The following is a 19,233-nucleotide window of genomic DNA, read 5'->3' as shown; positions in this document are numbered from 1 at the left end:
GTACTCTGGATTGCTGGTCCTCAGATTCACTGTACTCCCCATCCAGGAACACAGCACTCTTCTGAGGGATCTTACAGCAGAATGGGAGAGACACGTAGGACAATGCAGAAGGCCCAGTGAATGCAATGAGGGGGGCACAGGCCAACACACATATGGCAGAGGGAAGTCAGTAGGGTGGGTTTCCTACCTGTCCATTCTCCAGGATGGCTGCTGGATACATGGCACTGCTCGGGCGGTCCCGGTGTGTGGGCAGCAACAACATCATTTCCCGGGCATGGCGGTACTTATCTGGCAGAGAGGGAGAGCCTGTAACCAAGTGAGAACAATCAAGCACAGATGACAAGCCACAGATGGAGGGCCCAGCAGTCAAGCAGCCTCAGGGCTGGGGAACCAGGCTAGGTTTCCCTTGCAGTGGGTGAGGATGAGCTCAGCAAGCACAGGGAGTATGAAGCAGAGCCTGATGGCTGAGGATGGTGGTAAGGGCTGCAACTGGTATCCCAGCTGAGGCAGACACTCTGCAGGCCGGGGTGATGTGGGCCCGCTGACAGAGCCCCTCACCGTGCTCAGAGGCAGAGAGTGAGGAGAATTGAGAACTGAAGCAGGGTGGCTAGGGGGCCTCTGCACCCAGCACCCTCAGTGGGTAGGTGTGGCCTGGAGGCTGGGCTCTCTCAGGGGGCCCAGGCACGGGCACACACCAGCTTGCAATGGAGCCATCACATAGAGACAGAGACACTCAGATAACATAGCCAACAGTTCTTACTTGACACATTGTGTCTCTATACACTCACCTTTTTCCAACACCACTGGCCATGTTCTCAGCTGGCCCTCTACCACCTTTTTCCAGAGGCTTCTCCCAGCTTCTAGGCCCCCAGCACCTGGCCTCTGCCTTCCTGCCAGTCCTACTGCAGCCCTAAAGCCAGGCTGGCTACAGGCCAGGCCCTGTACACAAGTGGCTCACAGGATTTCCCTCTGTGAACTTGCCCTGTATTAAACTCAGCGGTCATAGAACTAATCTGGAAGTTGTGAGACTTCAACTACAGCTCTTCAATTGACTTGGTTCACGTTCTTTTCCTGTGAGGCCTCTGCAGTGACTTCCCTGTCCTTATGGCTATTTTGGAGGCTAGACCATGCCAGGTGTGGTGTGACCCAGTCCCTATGGATTCAGGCCACAGATATAGGTCCAAAAACTTGTCAACCCATGGTGCTTGATAAGACCTACCACAGAAGCAGTAAGAATAACTTGCTGGCTTTCCTGGGGAATGGGTAGTTTGGAGGGCCCTCCAAATATGCAGTGCTCATTGTGCCAGAGACCAGAATATCCATGAGAAACTACAAGGGGCATGGGACCCCTCATGGGAGTGTCATCTGGACTCCAATGTCTCTGGCTGGCTCATGTGGTTGAAACCCTTCACTGTGGTATGCCATGAGTGAAGCTGGATGGTTAAGACCAGCCTATTGGGTCCAACTGAGGGGTGAATCTGCAGCTCCTAGGGGCTCTATGTCCCTAAAACTCAGGGTCTCTAGGGCTTTCTTTTGAGTGTGCAGTGACAGAACTGTCAGGACACAGCTAACAAAAGGTATTCAACCAGCTTGCCCAAGGAATCCTTAAGAAATTCCTCTTGTATTCATTTTAGTCTAAGAAGATGAGGCTGAAGTACTTTGAAGGAGTCAGCATAATAAATAACCAATAATGTAACTTCTTCAGCAGTTGGTCTGAGTGATCCCATTTGTAAAAACTCAGAGCTGGCTTTGAGACTTAGTCTTTAAAAATGTCCTTAACTGATATGGAATGGTTAAAGTATGCTTTTTTGGAAAAACTGGGCCTGAATTGCTATAATTTTATTATCTTACTGGTTTCTATGTTCTCCTTTAAAACTTGTGCTCTTAGGCAACTTCAAGAAAATGGCTATGTAAAGAGAAAAGAAAAAAGCCCCTAAGTTCACTGCTTTATATAGTACATTCCCCGCAAGAAACTCAGAATGCTCCCTGAGCCTTGCAGGCCACAACTCTGGACAGGGCTACCTTTCATTTAGCATGCACACAAACACACACAGCACCTTTACACCAACTCAGTTATGCCAAACTCCTATCTAAAGCCCCTTCCATACTAGGTATGTTCTTGGAACCTGGGCTACTATCTTGCTAAGGTGTCCATAGTCCCTCACCTCATGGAGCTCATAGCCTGGCTCGCAAGGCCAACCCCATCTGTGTACTCAATGTCCTGATTCATGTTAGGGGCTAGGATGTAGGACAGCAGCCTGAAGGCCCTAGGGCCTAGGGCTTCTGCTGAGGATTTGGATTCATGTTATGGTGGCCTCTCTAGTGCTATAACAAAGGGGCGCTCTATATTACCATTAAATTTTCCAACTCTACTGCCTCAACTTCTCTCCCACTATCCTCTGACCTGGGCAGCCAGTCCCAAGCTAGGAAGTGATGATTACTTTTCATGAAAGCATTAAATACTACAAGGGCTTCTATGTTTATGGGACTTTTGAGCTACTTGAGTTGTAGTCTGGTGAAATCCAGGGAAGGTAAGTCCCAGTATGACTGAGTTATTCAAGGAGGATCATTCAAAATTCCCATTTCCTAGCCCCAGTCAGCCTTTTGACCACAAGGGAGAGCTGCTGACTTAGAAGAGTTTGGGCAGACCATGCCTTGCAGGCAATTCATTGCAGAGGTTTCCGAAACAACAGGAACTACAGCAGACGGTACCAATTGGCATGGAAGGAAGGCCACTCCTGGGAGTATGGGGAAGCAATTCCAATGCAAATGACTCCCCTTCAGATCACCTTTTTCATAAAAACTTTCCTCTTACTAGTAACATCAAACCCCAGAACAAACTGCTCCCTCCCTTCTTTGCCCAGAGTACATCTACTGTATCTTCCATTTTTATTTGAGACATCAGTCTTCCTCTATGATGCTGTATCACACAAGCCTTCTGTCTTCTCTCATAGGGCTTAACTCTGGTGCTGACAGAAGCTGGGCCTGCAGCTTTTCTCCAGACGGGCCTGCGTGTGGTTATATCGATGTTGTGTCTAGGAGGGGTTTCCTTTCTTTCTTATTGCCTCCAACCTTGTTGTCATTCCCTGCTTTGGGCTCAGTTCTATTTTAACTGTTTTGTTTACTTTTGCACCTAATATCTACCCCAGAAAGGGAAAGGGCTTCTCTCAACCTTCTTCTATGTTGATATTCTAGCAGGGGTCCTCAAACCTTTTAAACAGGGGACCAGTTCACTGTCCCTCAGACCTTTGGAGGGCTGTTGGAGAGTGTGGCACACATTCCACACATGCGCACTGTGGGCCCAGGACGAGCCAGCTACTAAGCAGGACAGGCAGTGGCGGCAAAAACACCCGGCGGGCCAGATAAATGTCCTTGGTGGGCTGCATGTGGCCCACGGGCCGTAGTTTGAGGACCCCTGTTCTAGAGTATGGCTACTGTGACTTGTCTCCAAAAATTGCAACCATTGATGCCTTCCCTCCCAAAACACACATGCCACTCCTTACCAACATGAATTGGAGTCTCATTCCCCTCTCTGGTATCTCAGTTGGCCTTAGTGACTTGACTAGCCAATAGAAATGTGACAAAAAGGACTTTCTGGGACATCCAAGGCTTGGAAATAAGGAGCTTTGCAGCTTCTGCCTGGGTCTCTTGAAATGCTTGCTCTGGTGAGAGCCATTATACTGTAAGAAGCCTAAGCCACATGGAAAGGTCCTATGTAGCAGCTCAAGTTGACAGCTGCAGCTGTGCTCTAGGCTGACTGAAAATCAACTGCCAGCCACAAGAGCTAGCCACCTTGGACATTAGCCCAGTTGAATCTTTAGATAATTCCAGTCCCAGGTGACAGACATCTGACTCCAAGTGAGAATTGCTCAGTGAGCCCTGTAAACCCATAGAACAATAAGAGATGATAATAAATTGTTGTTTTTAAGACAAAAATTTTGGGGGTGGGTTAGTATGCAGCAACAGATAACCAAGGCCTGTGAAATAAAGAGAGGTTATTTCTAAAGAAGGAGAAAATAATTTCTCTCAACTCTGAGGTAGTACCCCCTGAAGCAAGATCCATACAGATTCCTCACTGAAGACTCAGTAAAAGCTTGACAGTGAACAAATCTGTAAATAGGTAGCTGGAAGGACAAAGGTGGTATAGCCAGCCTGTGAGGTCTCTGACAAAAGGGCCTAGTGGTCCCTCCTCTTTGTTCTCTCCAGGGCACTGAGTACCATGCATAGCCTAGAGGAAGTGGCTGAGCAATGTCAGAACAGAACTGAGTTAAAATATCCATCCTTTGTTGCCTCTGTCTTTATCAACATTCACGATTCAGAGATCTGTCTTCAGCAAGACTACCCAAAGTCTTAGATATGGCTGAGCATATCTTACAGAGGCTTCTGGTTAGGAAAAAACGAGTGATATGCGCACCATCTGAGGGATGGTCATGCTGGAGACTCAGACTTGTGGGGGGTGGGGGGATGGGCATTTATTCAAACCTTAAAATCTGTACCCCCATAATATGCCGAAAAAAAAAAAAAAAACCCAAACAGGTGGGATTCCAAAATCTGTTTCTGCTGCCCCATGGAGGAGCATTTACCTTAAGACTCTATAAAGGCCGACCTCTGCTACAGCACTCACAACTAACTTCACAGGGTTTCCTTCCTTTTTATTCATAAAGCCATCTTTCAGTGTGCCTTCTTATAACACAAATCACTGTTCCTTCTCTATGCAGCCTTCACATAATGACAAATCTTAGCATGTACCAAGTTTTTTTGGTTCATTTGTCTAATTTAGCACTAAAAATGTCTGCTTCCAAATGCTGGCTCCCCTTTTCTGAATCCCACAGTCCATGTTAGGAAGGTAACACAGAGAGTAAAATGGGCATCAGATTGAGGGCTGGTGAGTGTAAAGACTTGCACAGCTTGGCCATGAACTGGCTACATGGCCTTAATCCCCCATAGGAAATGGACCTGTTCCCCCATAGGAAATAAGGGGTTGGTCTAGATGTTTCAGGTGAAAGTCTGTGGCTGCATCTATAGCAACATTAGCCCCCTTCCCTCCACTCTGCCAAGGCTCTTCCCAGTGGTCACTGTACCTTTCCACTATGCCACACTGCTCCTGTTCTCTCCCTTCCTACTGTGGTCCTCATAGGTTTGTGTGCTTTGGAGAGATTCTTTATTTAATGATCTTCCATGTCATAAATTTGTGCTATTTTTCTTTGTCTTCATGATAATGAGAAGAATGAAGAGACCCCTTTCCCTCTGAAGCCTGGAAGCAACAGCCAGCGACTGGCTGGCAAGCTCAGACCACTGTCACTATCCTGCATAGCCGACGACCCTGAGAAACATTAGATCTTATTATTTATTACATCTCATTTCTATTCCACTATAAATGTTTCTGTCTAAAGGAACAGATTCTACTTTCACTGCAGGAACTAGGATTAGAATGTGAAAAAGATGCTGGCTCTAAAGAACAATATTTATTTAATTGAATAAGAAACCAAGCAATAATTGACAATGTAAACAGGTTTTTACAGAGCCATCTCTCCTGATTAAGCCTTTCCCAACTGAAGAAAGCATTTTTTATTGTTGTTGCTGTTTTAGAATAACATTTTCCAGAGTTAATTTTAGCCTTCAAATTTACTTTTCATACTCTGCAATCATGCTTGATTCCTTAAGACAGAAGACTCACTTTTGCTTGGACTTTGACTTTTTTCTAACAAACATTTCAATGGGAAAGAGCTGAGCTTTCTCCTAGACTGTGTATCCTCTTACTGAGGTAGAGGTACAATGGCTGGCTATCTGGTGACAGCAGCAACCACTGTCAGAGCAGGGTCTAAAGCCAGCCAGAGAGAGAGGTCTGGAGGCAGGAACCCTCGAGTCCTCAGTGCTAAAAGCACACACGAGTATTTGCTAAGTCATAGGGCTGCTCTCAAGACAGTCACAGATGAGAGGAGGACGAGTGAGGTTCACAAAGTCCTCTCTTTTCCCTTCTGCAAGCAGTACCCTGCCATCCTTACCTCGGGCACTGGAAGGGGCAGAGGTAATCATCTGGGATGGTGCAGAGTGAGTGGAACTCAGGCTGGAAGAAGAAGGGCTTGCCTGGGACGAGGACAGAACAGAGACGTTGGTGACTGAGCCCTGGTACCTGGGGTTGGGATACGCGAGCTGCAAAGGGAGAAAAATCAGCAGGATAGAGGTCTGAATGGCCAGGACTGTTGGGCTGGTGCAGAGTTGGCTTCTTGATGCCCTGAGGTGCCCAGACCCAGTGCCTGATGCTATATCCTGATGGAGGCCAGGCTAATGGCTGGCACTAGGGCCACCTGCACCACCCACATGGAACAGGGCTGTCGGGCTGGCTCTGCTCTGGTGCCCATAGAGGAAGCAGGACTAAGCCAGAAGGAATGCCAGGCAAGAGGGCAATCTGGCAGAGGATCTTTCCCATGGGATCTCTGAGAGCAGCCAGGACTAAAGCTGGATTTCCTTCTTGGGAAATAAGGGCTGGGAGCTGAGACTTCGGATGGTGTGTGGAGGGAAGGCAAGACTTAGCTCTGGTGAGGGGTGTTCTGAATTCAGGAACCAGAGAACTAGGCAGGGTTACCAGCCCTCATACCAGACCCTCCAACAGAAAGATCAATCCTATAGGCATGGAACGTGGCCCGTCTCCCTGGACAGCTCTGGTACCTGCATGTGGTGGTACAAGTCCTCGGGAGCCTCGCCCATGGAGCTGTCGCCTAGCATCACCATGTTTCCTGCTTCGCTAGACGCGTGTGAGGAGAGAGAGGATGATGAATGGCGGCCTGTGCCCATCAAGTTCATGGGGCTGTGAGCAAGAGTGGGAAATAGGGAGGAGTCAGGCCCATGGCTGAGAAACCATCTGGGTGGTAGGGGAATAGCAGAGGGAAATGTGTGAAACAGTCATCCCCGGTCTCAGTCACTAGTTTGAGGTTCCCTAGCTAATGCTCATACCCATCTGAGGCCTGGAGTGGCTCTGAGCTGCTACTCAGGTGCCCTTGCTCTGGGAGCTAAATGGTTTATGGCTACTCAGTCTGCTGACATTAGCAATTTCTCAGGAGGAATAGAGAGATGCTAAACCAGGTTGATGATCCTAGGGCCCCCTTTCTATGGGGTAGTAGTGTGAGCCAACACCCACATCATGATGGGATCTGCTCCTAGGTCACAGTGCCTTCCTGGTATGGGGAAGCTATTAGAATAGCTGGCTGTGAACTATCTGTGGGCTTCCTTCCACATTTGTGGCCACAGGCTTGCCAACAGCTCTCCTCCAGTAATACCAGGAAGCCTCTCATTCATCTGTTCCAGCTTATTTGCCGAGTGCCCACTCTGTGCTGATTTGATGCTCACATTGGAAAACAAACCCAAGTAAGGGGCTCCTCTCAATGACCTAATCCCCCAACCTGGACTTTCTGCCCTAGAAGCTCTGAGTACTCTCAGCTGAGCCCAGGCAAACCAGGACTCCTGAGTTCAGAGTAGCCACACCTTGATATCTACATCACTATGCTGTTTTCTTCCTTAAAACTGATAGGTGATCTTTATTTCCCTTGGGATCCAGTCCAAAGGCCTGCATAAACAAAGCCCATTCAGAGCTGGTCCTGGCCCCCTTCTGTGCCCTGGAACCTGCACTCTAGCCACTTGCCTTTATTTGTAGTACTGACCAGGCTGGCTTATTCACATCTTGAGGCTTCTGTATGTGTCAGTCACTCTGCCTGGATCTTGCTCCATCACCCTTCTCACCTCAACTCTTTCTGCCTAGCAAACTTCTACTTATTCTTTAAAACTTACACCCTCCTCCATGTTCCCACAATACCATGTATATATTGTGGGTTCTATGGCAGGAGCTATGCAAGTGTTTGCTGTGTGCGTGGCGTGGGTAAGAGGGAATGTGAGTGAGTACGCACCAAGTACTCTTTAGGACTTCTTTCCTCTGACCCTTGACATTTAGACTTACCTCTCTGGAGGGAACCCTCCCAGCCTTAAGGCCGTACCTGTGCCGGTGAGTCATCTTGATGCTCTCAGGACTCAAGGGGCTATGAGATGCCAGAACATTTCCCCGTGGGGTGCTGGTGCCTGAACATGCAGGGCTTAGCTTATCCAAACCTGGAAACTCCTGTTGAGAAATGAATGCCCCTTCATAGAGAGTAAAGAATAAATAAGTAATTAATGGGTAGGAGGGAAGAACTGGCTAGTGGCCGAAAATATAAAAGAAACAAAAAAGAGTCATATACTGTTGGGTGAATCTGAACTGCTGATTTCTCTTGGGAAATGCCTTCTTTACAACTAAAAATTCCTCCTAACTACGCTGGAGCCTATACCAGAGGCCATAGGACCCTAGGTTGACTTAATAGAAGCACATATGGAATAGGCTAAAGACAGTCTGAGCTCATAGGAATGTGTTAAGAGGCCTTTTCACTATAGAATAAGTAGAACTCGAGCTGGGAAGGAGGAGAAGAAGAGCTTATTATCAGCTGTCAGTTAGTGGGTACCTCTTACATAAGGATTGGGACTGAGTTTTACTGGATTGCTAAATGGCCTAGCTCTTAGTGACCTGGGTTAAGTTGCCTATGACATAGTCTTTGGGAAGATGGGACATAAAATCCTAATGTAAGTAATTAAAAACAGCACAGTTCTATTTTAGTGTAATTAAATTATCAAGTATGTAGACTTCTTGGAAGAAACTTCTGATTTCAAACCCTACTGGATAACAGTATGCTGATTTGTGCCCCTGTTTACTGAGGTCACAAAGCACAACTGTCCTCAAGTCCTTCTTAATCTGTGGTGGACAGGAGCCCTAAGTCCACTCGGGATGTTTCTGAGCTTATCCTGAAGAAGCACAAGGTTTTCCAGCCCCTTCTTCCAAAGCATGCAGAGGGCTGAAACGTGCTCCTGAGGACAGAGAGGACACCTTCACGTGCACACACCGAAGACCTTGATGCATGAAGGCAAGTGTTTTTGTGCTTTTTTTTGCTGCAGTGACCTGGCTGCCCGCATGCTGGAGAACCTCCCCAGTGGCCAGGTGCTAGCCTTCCTGGGCCATCTGCTGTGACAGGGAAGTCTGCACATAGCAGAGACAAGCCATAATGTCAGGAAACAGTAGAATGATAGGCAATGGAATACTCATCACATTCAGTGACACTGCCCAAGTTCTTTACTAAATTGACATTTCAATTTTAAGCAGGAAACATAAAAGACCATCTCTGCATGTTTCACCTTAAAATACCATGGGAGAATCATAACAGAAATGAGAAATTTCAGCCTCTACAGACTTTCCTAGAAAGGTGGAAAATGTGCCCATCTCTCAAACTATAACAAGCTTCTTTTTCTCTTTTTGCTTTTCATGCTGTACACACTTGTGCAGGAATAGGCTAAGACCTGTGCTGGGAGCCTGGAGCCTGAGATGACCAGAACACCAGCATGCTAGAACAAAGCAGGTCAACTCCAAACAGGTCAGGCCTACTGAATCCAAGTGGTCCAACCTCCCCCAGGGCCTCTGTGGCTGGTGGCCAACTCTAAATGGGAATTTCTTGTTCCTGACAGCCTGGTGTAGGACTGAACAGCTCTACTTCTTGTCTTCCTGCTATTTCTACCCAGTGGTCCTGGGCAATGAGAAGAGAAATTTTGCTTTGGTGCAAGATAGCAGCAGGTAATTGGGCTCATACCCTTGAGATTTGGGGGCCAGCCTGTTTAGCAGGAAAGCATTTCTAGAAAACATTTGGAGTTAGCTCCATGGCTAAAAAAAGGGTGAGGGTATGTGATTAGGGGACTCAAGAGCACTTGAACTCTATCCTCAACCAACCAGCATTCCATGTAAGACCCTGCCAAGGAAAACTAGTCCTAGAATACAGGTCCTCCCTGTGTGTATCAGCAGGGCCAAACTCTGCTGTGGAGGCTGAAGAGCCAGGCCAGAGTTAGGAAGACCTTCTGGGGCCTGGTCTACCCTCAGAACCTGCCTGACCCCTCTAAGAACAGCCATCATGAAAGTATTGCCCATTCTAGGCTTTTACAGATACAAGCCTAGGTCACCAAACATTATGGAGGAAGTTGTAAGGAAAAAGGAGGGAGGAGCTCAGAGGGAAAGGGTAAAAAACAGGGAAAAGAAGAAGAGGAAAATGGTGAGGGAGAGAGAGAAAGGAGGGAGATGGGGAAAGCAGGTTGGCTCAGGCCATGCTTTATCTCTTTAGGCTCTTAGGATAAAAAACATTTCCAAAGAGATCCCTCTACATGTGGGCCATATACTTTAGCTCTTTTCCTACACATACAAAAACCTCTGTTCACTAGCTCAGTGCCCTGAAAGATGTTCTTTGCCCTCAAATCTGACTCTTCTTTTCGGAGTGAGTGTGAGAAGATTCTGAGCATCCCTCCCCTGGATATAGGATCTACCCCAGCTTCCTGCGCCTCTGTGGCAGGGACAGCCTCTCTTCTATGCCTCCTCCCTCCTACTCTCCTTTGGTCTGTGGTGCTGGTTGGGAGGAAGTGACACTTGGCTCTACTGCAGTAGGACAGGGATTAGCTTACATGGTAGAGACTGGCCCGCATCATCTGGAACTGATCAATCAGCTTCTTATGCAGAGGCCTCATTTCTGGGTGCACAAACTTCTCATGAACTGCTAGCCCGACTCCAAGGACATGCACCTATTAGGATGACAAACAAGGCCACTCTCTGAACCCTGGGCAGCCCCTGAGAACTGCAACCATCTTGCAGTGCATGGCTTTTCCTACCTGGTTGCTGGCCTCCAAGCCCTATAAGACATACCTGCTCCTGCATGAGCTCCTTGAGCTGGGTGATCTTCTCAGCATCTCCTGGGTGTTTGATGATATAATCTTTATCAAAGAAGGCCTGTGAAAGGAAAGGCCAAGTCAGCAAGATTCTTCACAGGACTATTACTTAGATGGGGCCCAGCAGACTGGAGTACAAAGATGCCGCCTAAAAGGCAGCCAGGCTGTCTCTCTTCACAGGTACATACACCAGCACCTCCAGCCTGGCTTGTTTGACCTCCAGCAATCAGAGGTGTGTTTTCCATCTGAGAAGGACTGAAGGCCAAGTGATCTAAGCCTAGATGCTGGGCCCAGTCCCTCAAGGAGCCTGGATGGCCTAGTTAGGGCAGGCAGGGCTGGTGGCCTGGAAGTGGGGGCTAGCCTCTTAGCCAGCCTATAATTCACTTCTCATGAAGGGCTGGGCTCCCAGGTTCCTCTTGGACGCCACTTATCCTTCCATAATCAGATAGATTACCCATCTGTCAGAGTTCAGAGAAAAAAATGAAGAAAAGTCCCCGCCAGAGAACTGTGCCACAGAAATAAGGAGTGGTAGAGAGCTTAGGGTCTCATCCCAGGACCATCTCAAGTTAGCTTAGCCAACAGAGGGCTAGTTGGGAAGGCTACCCAAAGAGGCTATACTCTTGAGACGAGGAGCCTGGGAACTTCCTTTCTAGCCAAGGTGCCTGTGTGGGTTTGGTCTAGGGCTCTAGCTCACCTCCTGGTAGCGTGCAATGCCTCCATTGACAGCTGCATCGATGACACCGTTCAGGCACATGCTGAGCAGGTTGATGTTGCCGTGTACTTGCTTGTGTTGATACTGGCTGATCAGGGCTCGTAGCTCCTGGTTCTTATTTTCAACTACTTGGATGGCATTCTCTAGAGGGCTTACCTCTACCTGGGGGTATACAGCACACAGTGTCATCCCAGGAACAAAGATAACCCCTCATCATGTTCCTGAGAGCAGGGATCTGAGACCTATGATGTTGATTCCCCTAAAGTCCTGTGGACTTTAGACTCCCTGCATCCTTTCTACTTTTCTCTTCTGATTTATAAGCACTTGGAAGTACTGCAAATAGCAAAGAGCACTAGTTCTGAAATCAGAGAGCTCTGGCTTCCTGAATCTCAGGGAATAGTTTTCTCATTTATAAACTAGGAGGTTAAAAATACCTACTGCCCAGGGGTGCTGTATGGATTAGATGAGAGATGTACACAAAGATCCCAGCACAGGATTGACCTGTGGGAGCCTAGGCCAGGCAGGTGGCCGAAGCTCTCTCTTTCTTCTGTCCTTTGAGAAAGTTCCCCAGAGTCAGGGCTGAGGGAGCAGCTGTGAAGCTCAGCCTCATCTGAGACATATCTCACCAGTTCCCTCCTCTCCACTTCGAACCATCGAGAGATGCCAGGTAAGCTGTGGGTCAGGGTCAGCGTGGTGCGCTCAATCCATAGGCTCTGCAGGAAAGGAATAGGCAGGTGTAGATAGTTAGGCAAGTTTTGCCACAGCCTGCCTACCCCTGGGATAAAATAGTGGCATGTTCCCAAGAAAGTAAGGCTTGCTCCTGGACTTGCTTTGGGCACTTCCCCTGCTTTCCTAGATTTGTTCACCTTGAATTCATTCTCCTTGTCCTTGGGGCCTTTGTGAAAAGGCCTGTCGTACCGGAACTTCCTCACATTGTTGACGCGATAGAAGCTCTTGACACGATCTGGGACCCTATCCATCTGCAGAACATCCACATAATCTGGAATGGGCGTCACTGCATAGATCTGCAAGTCTGGGTAGAAAGTGAAGGGGAAACCCAGACTTGCCAAAGAGATGGACCTAAGTGGTTGATCCCTGCCATCTCCTCAAAGGACACCATAGCCCTTGTTCCCTACTGAGCAGCGGTGGAGGCAGCAACATCTAAAAGGGCAGATCAGACCCAAGTGCAGTTAGGCAAATTTCTCTATCTGCCCCTCCCCCTCCCTGCTCCAGTAGTGAGTCTCATGAGCACTCAGCCAAGGTTAGATGTTAATACTCAAGTGTTCTGTGGTGCCCCTTTAAGAAAGAAGTGGAAAGAGGTCAAGGGAATGCAAGTACCCACCCCACAGGACTGAGAGAAGGCTACAAGGGCATGGGCCTGTCCCCTGCAGGTAAACTATATTTACTGCAAAATAATTTTTAAATAAAATACTATTTGGAGTCTTTGTGGCAAGAAACAGATGGGAGTTCACTTGCTCTCCCCTGTCTGGAATAAGCTTGACACACCCATGGCGACCATCACATGGTCTCCAAGGAAGCTGTGTGAGGGGCGATGAGGGGCAGGCCAATGTTTGCACTCAGACTTTCAAGTGCCACTAAACCACAGGAACTCCCCATCTGCTCCCTGCCCCTTCATCCCCAGGGCTCTGCCCCAGTCCAGCTGACAAAGAGACAATAATAGTGCACATGGCAGTGGAGCAGGGCACAGCCCAGATGGTGTCCCTGTGACAAGAGCCCTGGTGGGACCCCAAATCACCCAGCACAGTAATTGCTCCTAGCTGCCTGGGCAGGGCCTTCATAGGGAAGGGTGGGGACTAAGCTGCTAGTAGCAGCCAGCCTGAGGGATAAAGGTCTCCCCAAAGCCCTGATGAAGACTAAACCACCTGTGGCTAAGGATATGGCACTGTCTCTTCTGTGAGGCATGAGTGACTTGCTAAGTGTGTGCTCAGTGATGAGGACACACTCAGGCTTAGGACTATGGGTAACATACTCTGTATGACTGACAAAGGAGGGCAGCTGACTAGGTGGGCTTCACCTCCCAGGGCCCCTGCCCTCCTCCCCCCACCAAGTGTCAAAAGATACACTGGGCATCACACTGTAGGATGGCATCGTCAGGATGGTTGGGGTGCTGCATGGCGACGGCCTGTGGGAACTCGCTGAGCATCCTCTGCTGGAAGGCCTCCAGCCTCTCATAGTCATGGCCACGGCACACGTATTCTTTGTTCTGTCACAAACATGAAAGCATACACTGTGCCTTGCCTGTAGCTCCCAACCTCCACATGGGAGTCAGTAGCTACTCATTCCATAAACACATCTTGGAACCTCCTCTGTACCAGGCCCTGGGGCAGGCATGAGGCATAGCACTCAGTCCCTGTCCTAAGGAAAATGAAAGTCAAGAGGAGAGGGACAGATGAAACAAGAATTGCACTGTGTATGGCAGCCCTGGGGGTGGGATATAGGCACCTTTCCCAGGAAGGGGAGCAAGGTGGGGTTTGGGATTTTGGAAAAAGTCATGCTTTTAAGAAGTCCTGAAAGGTCCATCAGGGTTGACCTGGTAGAAAAGAGTGGGGAAGGGCAATTTATGTATGTTCAGTGATAATCAAGGCAAATAGTCTCTCTATTTATTCCCATTTTGCTATTAGGAACACTCCTGTGGCACAGCATCAGAGTCTTCTTGGGGATCACAATTAGGCAGAGCAAGCTTGCTGCCCCTGTCACATTATCAGTTTCCACACAGGTCATTTTTCCTTTCAGCCTAGAATGACTGCTGCCCAGGAAAAGTGCAAGCGCATCTGTTTTACATCTGAAATGTGGTAGGCCCTAACCCTCCTGCTAGCAGATTGGAATTTTTTAGAGGATCCATTAAGCCTGGTTGACCTATCATGTGATACCAAACTTGTTATTGCTCACTGGCTAAAAAACAGCCAACAACAGCCAACAATAGCCAAGACAGGAAAAGGTACAGCTGGAAAAAAGGTGTGTATGGAGAACTGGTGGGAGGTTGACTGAAGAAGTCAGTACGTATGTGCCAAGGACTGATTGCTATGGGTGCCACAAAATAATTTTAAATATGGGGATGATCAGGTGTGTGATTTTGAAGGATCACTTTTGTCAGCTGGGAGAAACAGTCTAAACATTTCTCAGTGCACAGTAGGTATTCAGTAACTGTTTATTACATTAATAACCCCCCTTGGCAGCAAATTCCTTTGCAAACGTGTCAGCAGCATCATTCTAACTTCACATTTCTTAAAACTTTATGTTACATCACATTTGGTTTGGGTTAGGATTCAGTATTTTCTTTGTAGACTGAAGTCTCTTTGCAAACAAGGCACCATCCTCCTTGCTGCTCTGCCTACTTCATAGCTGGTCATGAGTGGGTGGCTGGAGGAAGTTCCTCTGAAACCCACTGGTGACATCTTCTGCCCAGCCCACTGCCTAACCAGACTTATTTCAATAAAGTGGTGTCAGGCATTGGCAGCCCCTCCTGGCATGTCTTCAGAAGAAAAGAGAGAAAGAGAGGCTCCACAGGGCCAGCCATATGCTTCCCAGAACAGGGCTGATCATGGGCCAGGCCTTGGAGGACTTCAACCTTCCTGGAATAGGATTTCTGCCTTTTTTTACTTCCCTTCTTACTATGGGAGAACTCAGCTAAGGCTGGGCCATGTGTCTGGATGAATCAGAACGGAAGGGTAACACCAGAAGGGAAGTTAAAGGCAAGAGGAGTAGGCTGGCTTCTCCAGTGGAATAGACCAATAGTCAAAGGACAGAGATTTCTAAGTCTCTTGCTTGATAAACAAAACTGACAAATAAAGTACTTGTGAAAATTTGGCCTTTTCATTTCCACTCACATATGTAAAACCCTCACCAATGTCTGTTTTTGGGTCAAATGAAGAGAAATAGAAATTCTTCAAGAAGGCAGGGCTGGATGTTTTCCTGTCTCCTTGCAGATTAGTAGATAATCACATTTGTAAGGTGAGGCAGGCAGATGGTCCAAAGAAACCAAGCTGACAGAGCTAAAGTAATAGATGGCCTATGCATTCAGGGATGGTGAGGGAGTAACTTAGCCCTCGGGGAAGGCCCAACAGGAACAAGGCACACAGTGCTAACCTTGAGGCTGGCTGTTGGTATCACATTCATTCACTTTGGTGAGGGCTCCAGCATCTCCACATAAGGCAGATCTGGCCACTACTGCTTTGTACTTTTTTCTAGCCATCTAGAAGGCAAATAGCTACTGCCACTGGAATTTATTCTGTTGGCTACAGATGAACTGAGTAACTGAAGGAAGGGAAGGCAGCATGTGGCTAGGCCAGTGAAATTTTTTTTTTTTCTTTTTTTTTTCTTTTTTTATCTCTATCAGAAACTGCTGAAAGGCCAGTGAAATTTGAATACATGAATCATAGTTCCTAGAGACTTATCCTTGTGTAGAGATGGGGATGGATTGACAGGTGACATTTCCTAACACTCTTTGTTATTCTTCCTCCATTACTAGAGCCTTTGAAATCACATTGGACATTCAGACTTTGCCTGCAAGCATGATTTGGAAGGCTTAAGTGCAGGTTCTATGCGAGGTCCTAGTTGTCAGAAAGCTCCAAGAACCCTGAGACACTGATATGCCCTATGATGTGACCGTGAGAGGGTGGGAGCCAGGTCAAACTGTGATGGAGCATTCCTGCTTGGCAGGAACAGAAACAGGACATACCAGGGCCTGACTTTGTGATATTCAAAATAATGATGTTTTGCAGTGAAATCTGATTTATGATGTACAAAAATTGTGGATCTACACAATAAGAATAAAATGATAATAAAGCATGATTTGCAAAGATAAAATGAAAAAAAAAAGCAAGTTACAGGGCCAGAATCATTAGTTTGTCAAAGGACTTTATGGAGATTCTTTTGGTTTCTAATACTTATACAATTCTTCTACCTCCTTTGCTGACCTCTACCTCCATTGTTGTTGTATGATCTTTGCTGATGGGGACAACAAATATGCCACTTCTGAAAGGCCTATGCTGGATGGTCACTAGAGATGAAGGAGGCCCAGCCCTCCTAAGGTAGTCTCTCTATTCCCATTTTGTTACTAGGAACACTCCTGTGGCACAGCATCAGAGTCTTCTTGGGGATCACAATTAGGCAGAGCGAGCTTGCTGCCCCTGTCACATTATCAGTTTCCACACAGGTCATTTTTCCTTTCAGCCTAGAATGACTGCTGCTCAGGAAAAGTGCAAGCGCATCTGTTTTACATCTGAAATGTGGTAGGCCCTAACCCTCCTGCTAGCAGATTGGAATTTTTTAGAGGATCCATTAAGCCTGGTTGACCTATCATGTGATACCAAACTTGTTATTGCTCACTGGCTAAATAAATTTCTTCAGTAAGATGGGATCCCAAACATATCAAAGGGATTCCATGAATGTTCCTAGGTACTTGCTGAGACTTACAGACATTAAATTTTAGTAAGATATTGGAACTGGAGGCAATCAGAGCTAATCTCAGGTCTCAACTGTTCCAGGGCCCATTCATCAGGACCGCTTCATGTAGGTCAGCTGAGAACAAATCTCTGTGGGATATAATCTACAGGTGCAGGCCGACTGTTCCTGGAGCCTCTGCATTGTGCTAAATAAGTAAAAAAATCACAACTGCTTAAGCAGGCCTGTGCTCAGTCATTCCTTCCACAATGTTTATATTCCAGCCCAGCCTTCCAGAAAATAGTGGACAGAAATGGCTGTTGTCATCCCAGGTCACAGAATTGGCCTCAAAGGGGCTTTCTGCAGCCAAACCCACTGCTTGGCAGCTCTTTCAGGGCCCCAGGAACTATATGAAGTGTCGTCCAGGTTCTCCAAAACCAAAAGTTCTCCATCCGGGCTGCATAAGCTACAGTGTGGCCAGGAGACAAAAACTACCATCTTAGAGGACAAATCCCAAGAGGCCAGCCTACTATTGAGGTCAGCGCTATGCCAGGGCCCTATCTGGATAAGAAGAGGCACAGTGGAGGTTCTAGGCACTGGAAACAGAAGTTGGAAGGTTCCTATGGGACATTTCTAGGCCCTGGTCACTTCCTGAAGAGACTCAGTTGATTTGGTAAGAAAGTCACCCTTACACATTCCTAGTAGCCACAGAATAATACAGTAGTCTAAAACAGTCTGAAGTTGGTAGCCAGTCCAGTAAAATAAAGTCAAATGTCTTTTGTTGACTGCTCAGTCCTTAGAAAACAAGTATTCAGTAGAATAGGCAAAAAGGAAAAAAAGAGTATAGATTTTAAGTGAATTATGTGTAAAACAAAATATGTTTTTTTTTTTTTTGACTACCTGAATGGACTCACCCGAAGGAAGAAAGGAAACTTTCTGCCATAGAAGCCAACTCGAAAGAACTCAGGTTCCAGGCGTTGCTGCTCCATAATGTTGTCATAGTAGCTGGCCTCCATTTTCTATGAATGAGAAAGGCCTTCAGGTTAGCTTCACTGCTGTTGGTGTCCAAAGCAAGTTCTCCCAGAGCCTACTGGACAGTGTCTTCTGGAAAGGGATCACGGCAACTGAATCTAGGTAAGATGGAAGTGAGCCCCTGGCCATGACCAGCTTCTCTCCTGGGAGCTGCATCATGGAAGAGAAAGCCCTCCATCATCGCTGTCTGACAGTGGGATGGGGACCAGCCTGCCCACCCAGCCCTGTGTGGCTGCTCTGAATGTTCTTCCCAGAGAGTGGACTAAGCTCCACTGAGATCTGGCCTTCCTGCACTTGGGGGGCACACATTTAACATGGACTTTTTCTGCCTAGGGATTTCTGGTTTTGACTGATACTGACTCCACTGGCTGACCCCTGACTAGGGTTGCTTGTAGCTGGCTACCAGCAAGTCTCAGAACCATTTTGCATCAGTTCAACTGCACCTGCTCTTGTTCATCTATTGTCTGACTAAAGATGCTAACAACCATCGTGAGGAAAGCTCAGATGCCAGCACTACTGGTACTGGTTCCAATTTAGGAGACTTTTAAACTTAAAAAATTAACTAATATCCATGATGTTTATTTAGCATTACCAAAGTTGGTAAGTTTTTTAGTTTGGGCTGAACTTTTAGTTTTGGCTTCACATTTAGAAAAAAACTCACTGAAACTTTGAGTGGGAAGATAGCTGTAATGAATTCAATCAAGCCAGCCTGCCAGGGAATAGTGGCCTTCAAAACCAGTCAAGAAGCTATTGCTAGAGGAAGATGCCCAAACCCCTGTCGTGATCAGGGAACAGAGGAAAGTTAGCCACAAGGACGAGGGTGTGCTAAGACTGTTAACCTCTGTTTGCTAAAGAAATCAGCACATGTTATAATTCAGAACCCAGCATCAACAACCAGGAAAAATTTGATGCAGACCTTCAAAGTCTATGGAGCATTTAAGTACCTTGTCCTTGTTCCTTTCTTTGAAGTAAAATATTCAAAATTTAAGAAGGACAAGATGCTAGTGACCACAAGCCAAAGTGAGGAGAGCTTTTATAAAGTTTTTTAGATGTAGTATCCTTACACAAAATCATTTCAAAAAAGCTTCTTCATGAAGTTGAGTTTCCACTTCCTCCATGAACTCCCCGTTCTATTATGCCTATGCTAGGTTCTCCCTTTCCTGAGCATCAGTGGCCTTTGGAGTCCACATCATACAATTATTTGTCAGGTGTGTGTTTTGGTTCCCTAGTCAGACTGCAAGTATCTCAAGGATAGGAATCTTGGTTTCTGATTCTTCTGTACTGTCCACAGCACTAAACCAAGGGCTAGG

General features: G+C 47.1%; 1 protein-coding gene across 10 annotated transcripts in view; it reads right to left on the bottom strand.

Moving 5' to 3' along the window:
* DOCK3 (dedicator of cytokinesis 3) overlaps nucleotides 1–19,233 on the bottom strand; it is a 599,374-nt gene that overhangs the window by 9,396 nt on the left and 570,745 nt on the right. For 6 of the 10 annotated variants that reach the window (XM_076008055.1, XM_076008080.1, XM_076008061.1 and 3 more), the window contains 10 exons: nucleotides 17,806–17,910; nucleotides 13,571–13,712; nucleotides 12,115–12,521; nucleotides 11,471–11,650; nucleotides 10,754–10,837; nucleotides 10,516–10,632; nucleotides 7,989–8,110; nucleotides 6,670–6,808; nucleotides 6,006–6,153; nucleotides 188–306 (listed from right to left, as the gene is read on the bottom strand). In XM_076008055.1, the coding sequence (XP_075864170.1) occupies nucleotides 188–306; nucleotides 6,006–6,153; nucleotides 6,670–6,808; nucleotides 7,989–8,110; nucleotides 10,516–10,632; nucleotides 10,754–10,837; nucleotides 11,471–11,650; nucleotides 12,115–12,521; nucleotides 13,571–13,712; nucleotides 17,806–17,910 (1,563 nt within the window). The remainder of the gene's footprint in view (nucleotides 1–187; nucleotides 307–6,005; nucleotides 6,154–6,669; nucleotides 6,809–7,988; nucleotides 8,111–10,515; nucleotides 10,633–10,753; nucleotides 10,838–11,470; nucleotides 11,651–12,114; nucleotides 12,522–13,570; nucleotides 13,713–17,805; nucleotides 17,911–19,233) is intronic. The other 4 variants (XM_012771410.3, XM_012771412.3, XM_076008059.1 and 1 more) reach the window with 3 other exon arrangements.

Source organism: Microcebus murinus, chromosome 1 (assembly GCF_040939455.1).
Source record: "Microcebus murinus isolate Inina chromosome 1, M.murinus_Inina_mat1.0, whole genome shotgun sequence".
NCBI classification, from domain to species: domain Eukaryota; kingdom Metazoa; phylum Chordata; class Mammalia; order Primates; family Cheirogaleidae; genus Microcebus; species Microcebus murinus.
This window is presented reverse-complemented; position numbering and strand designations above follow the sequence as displayed.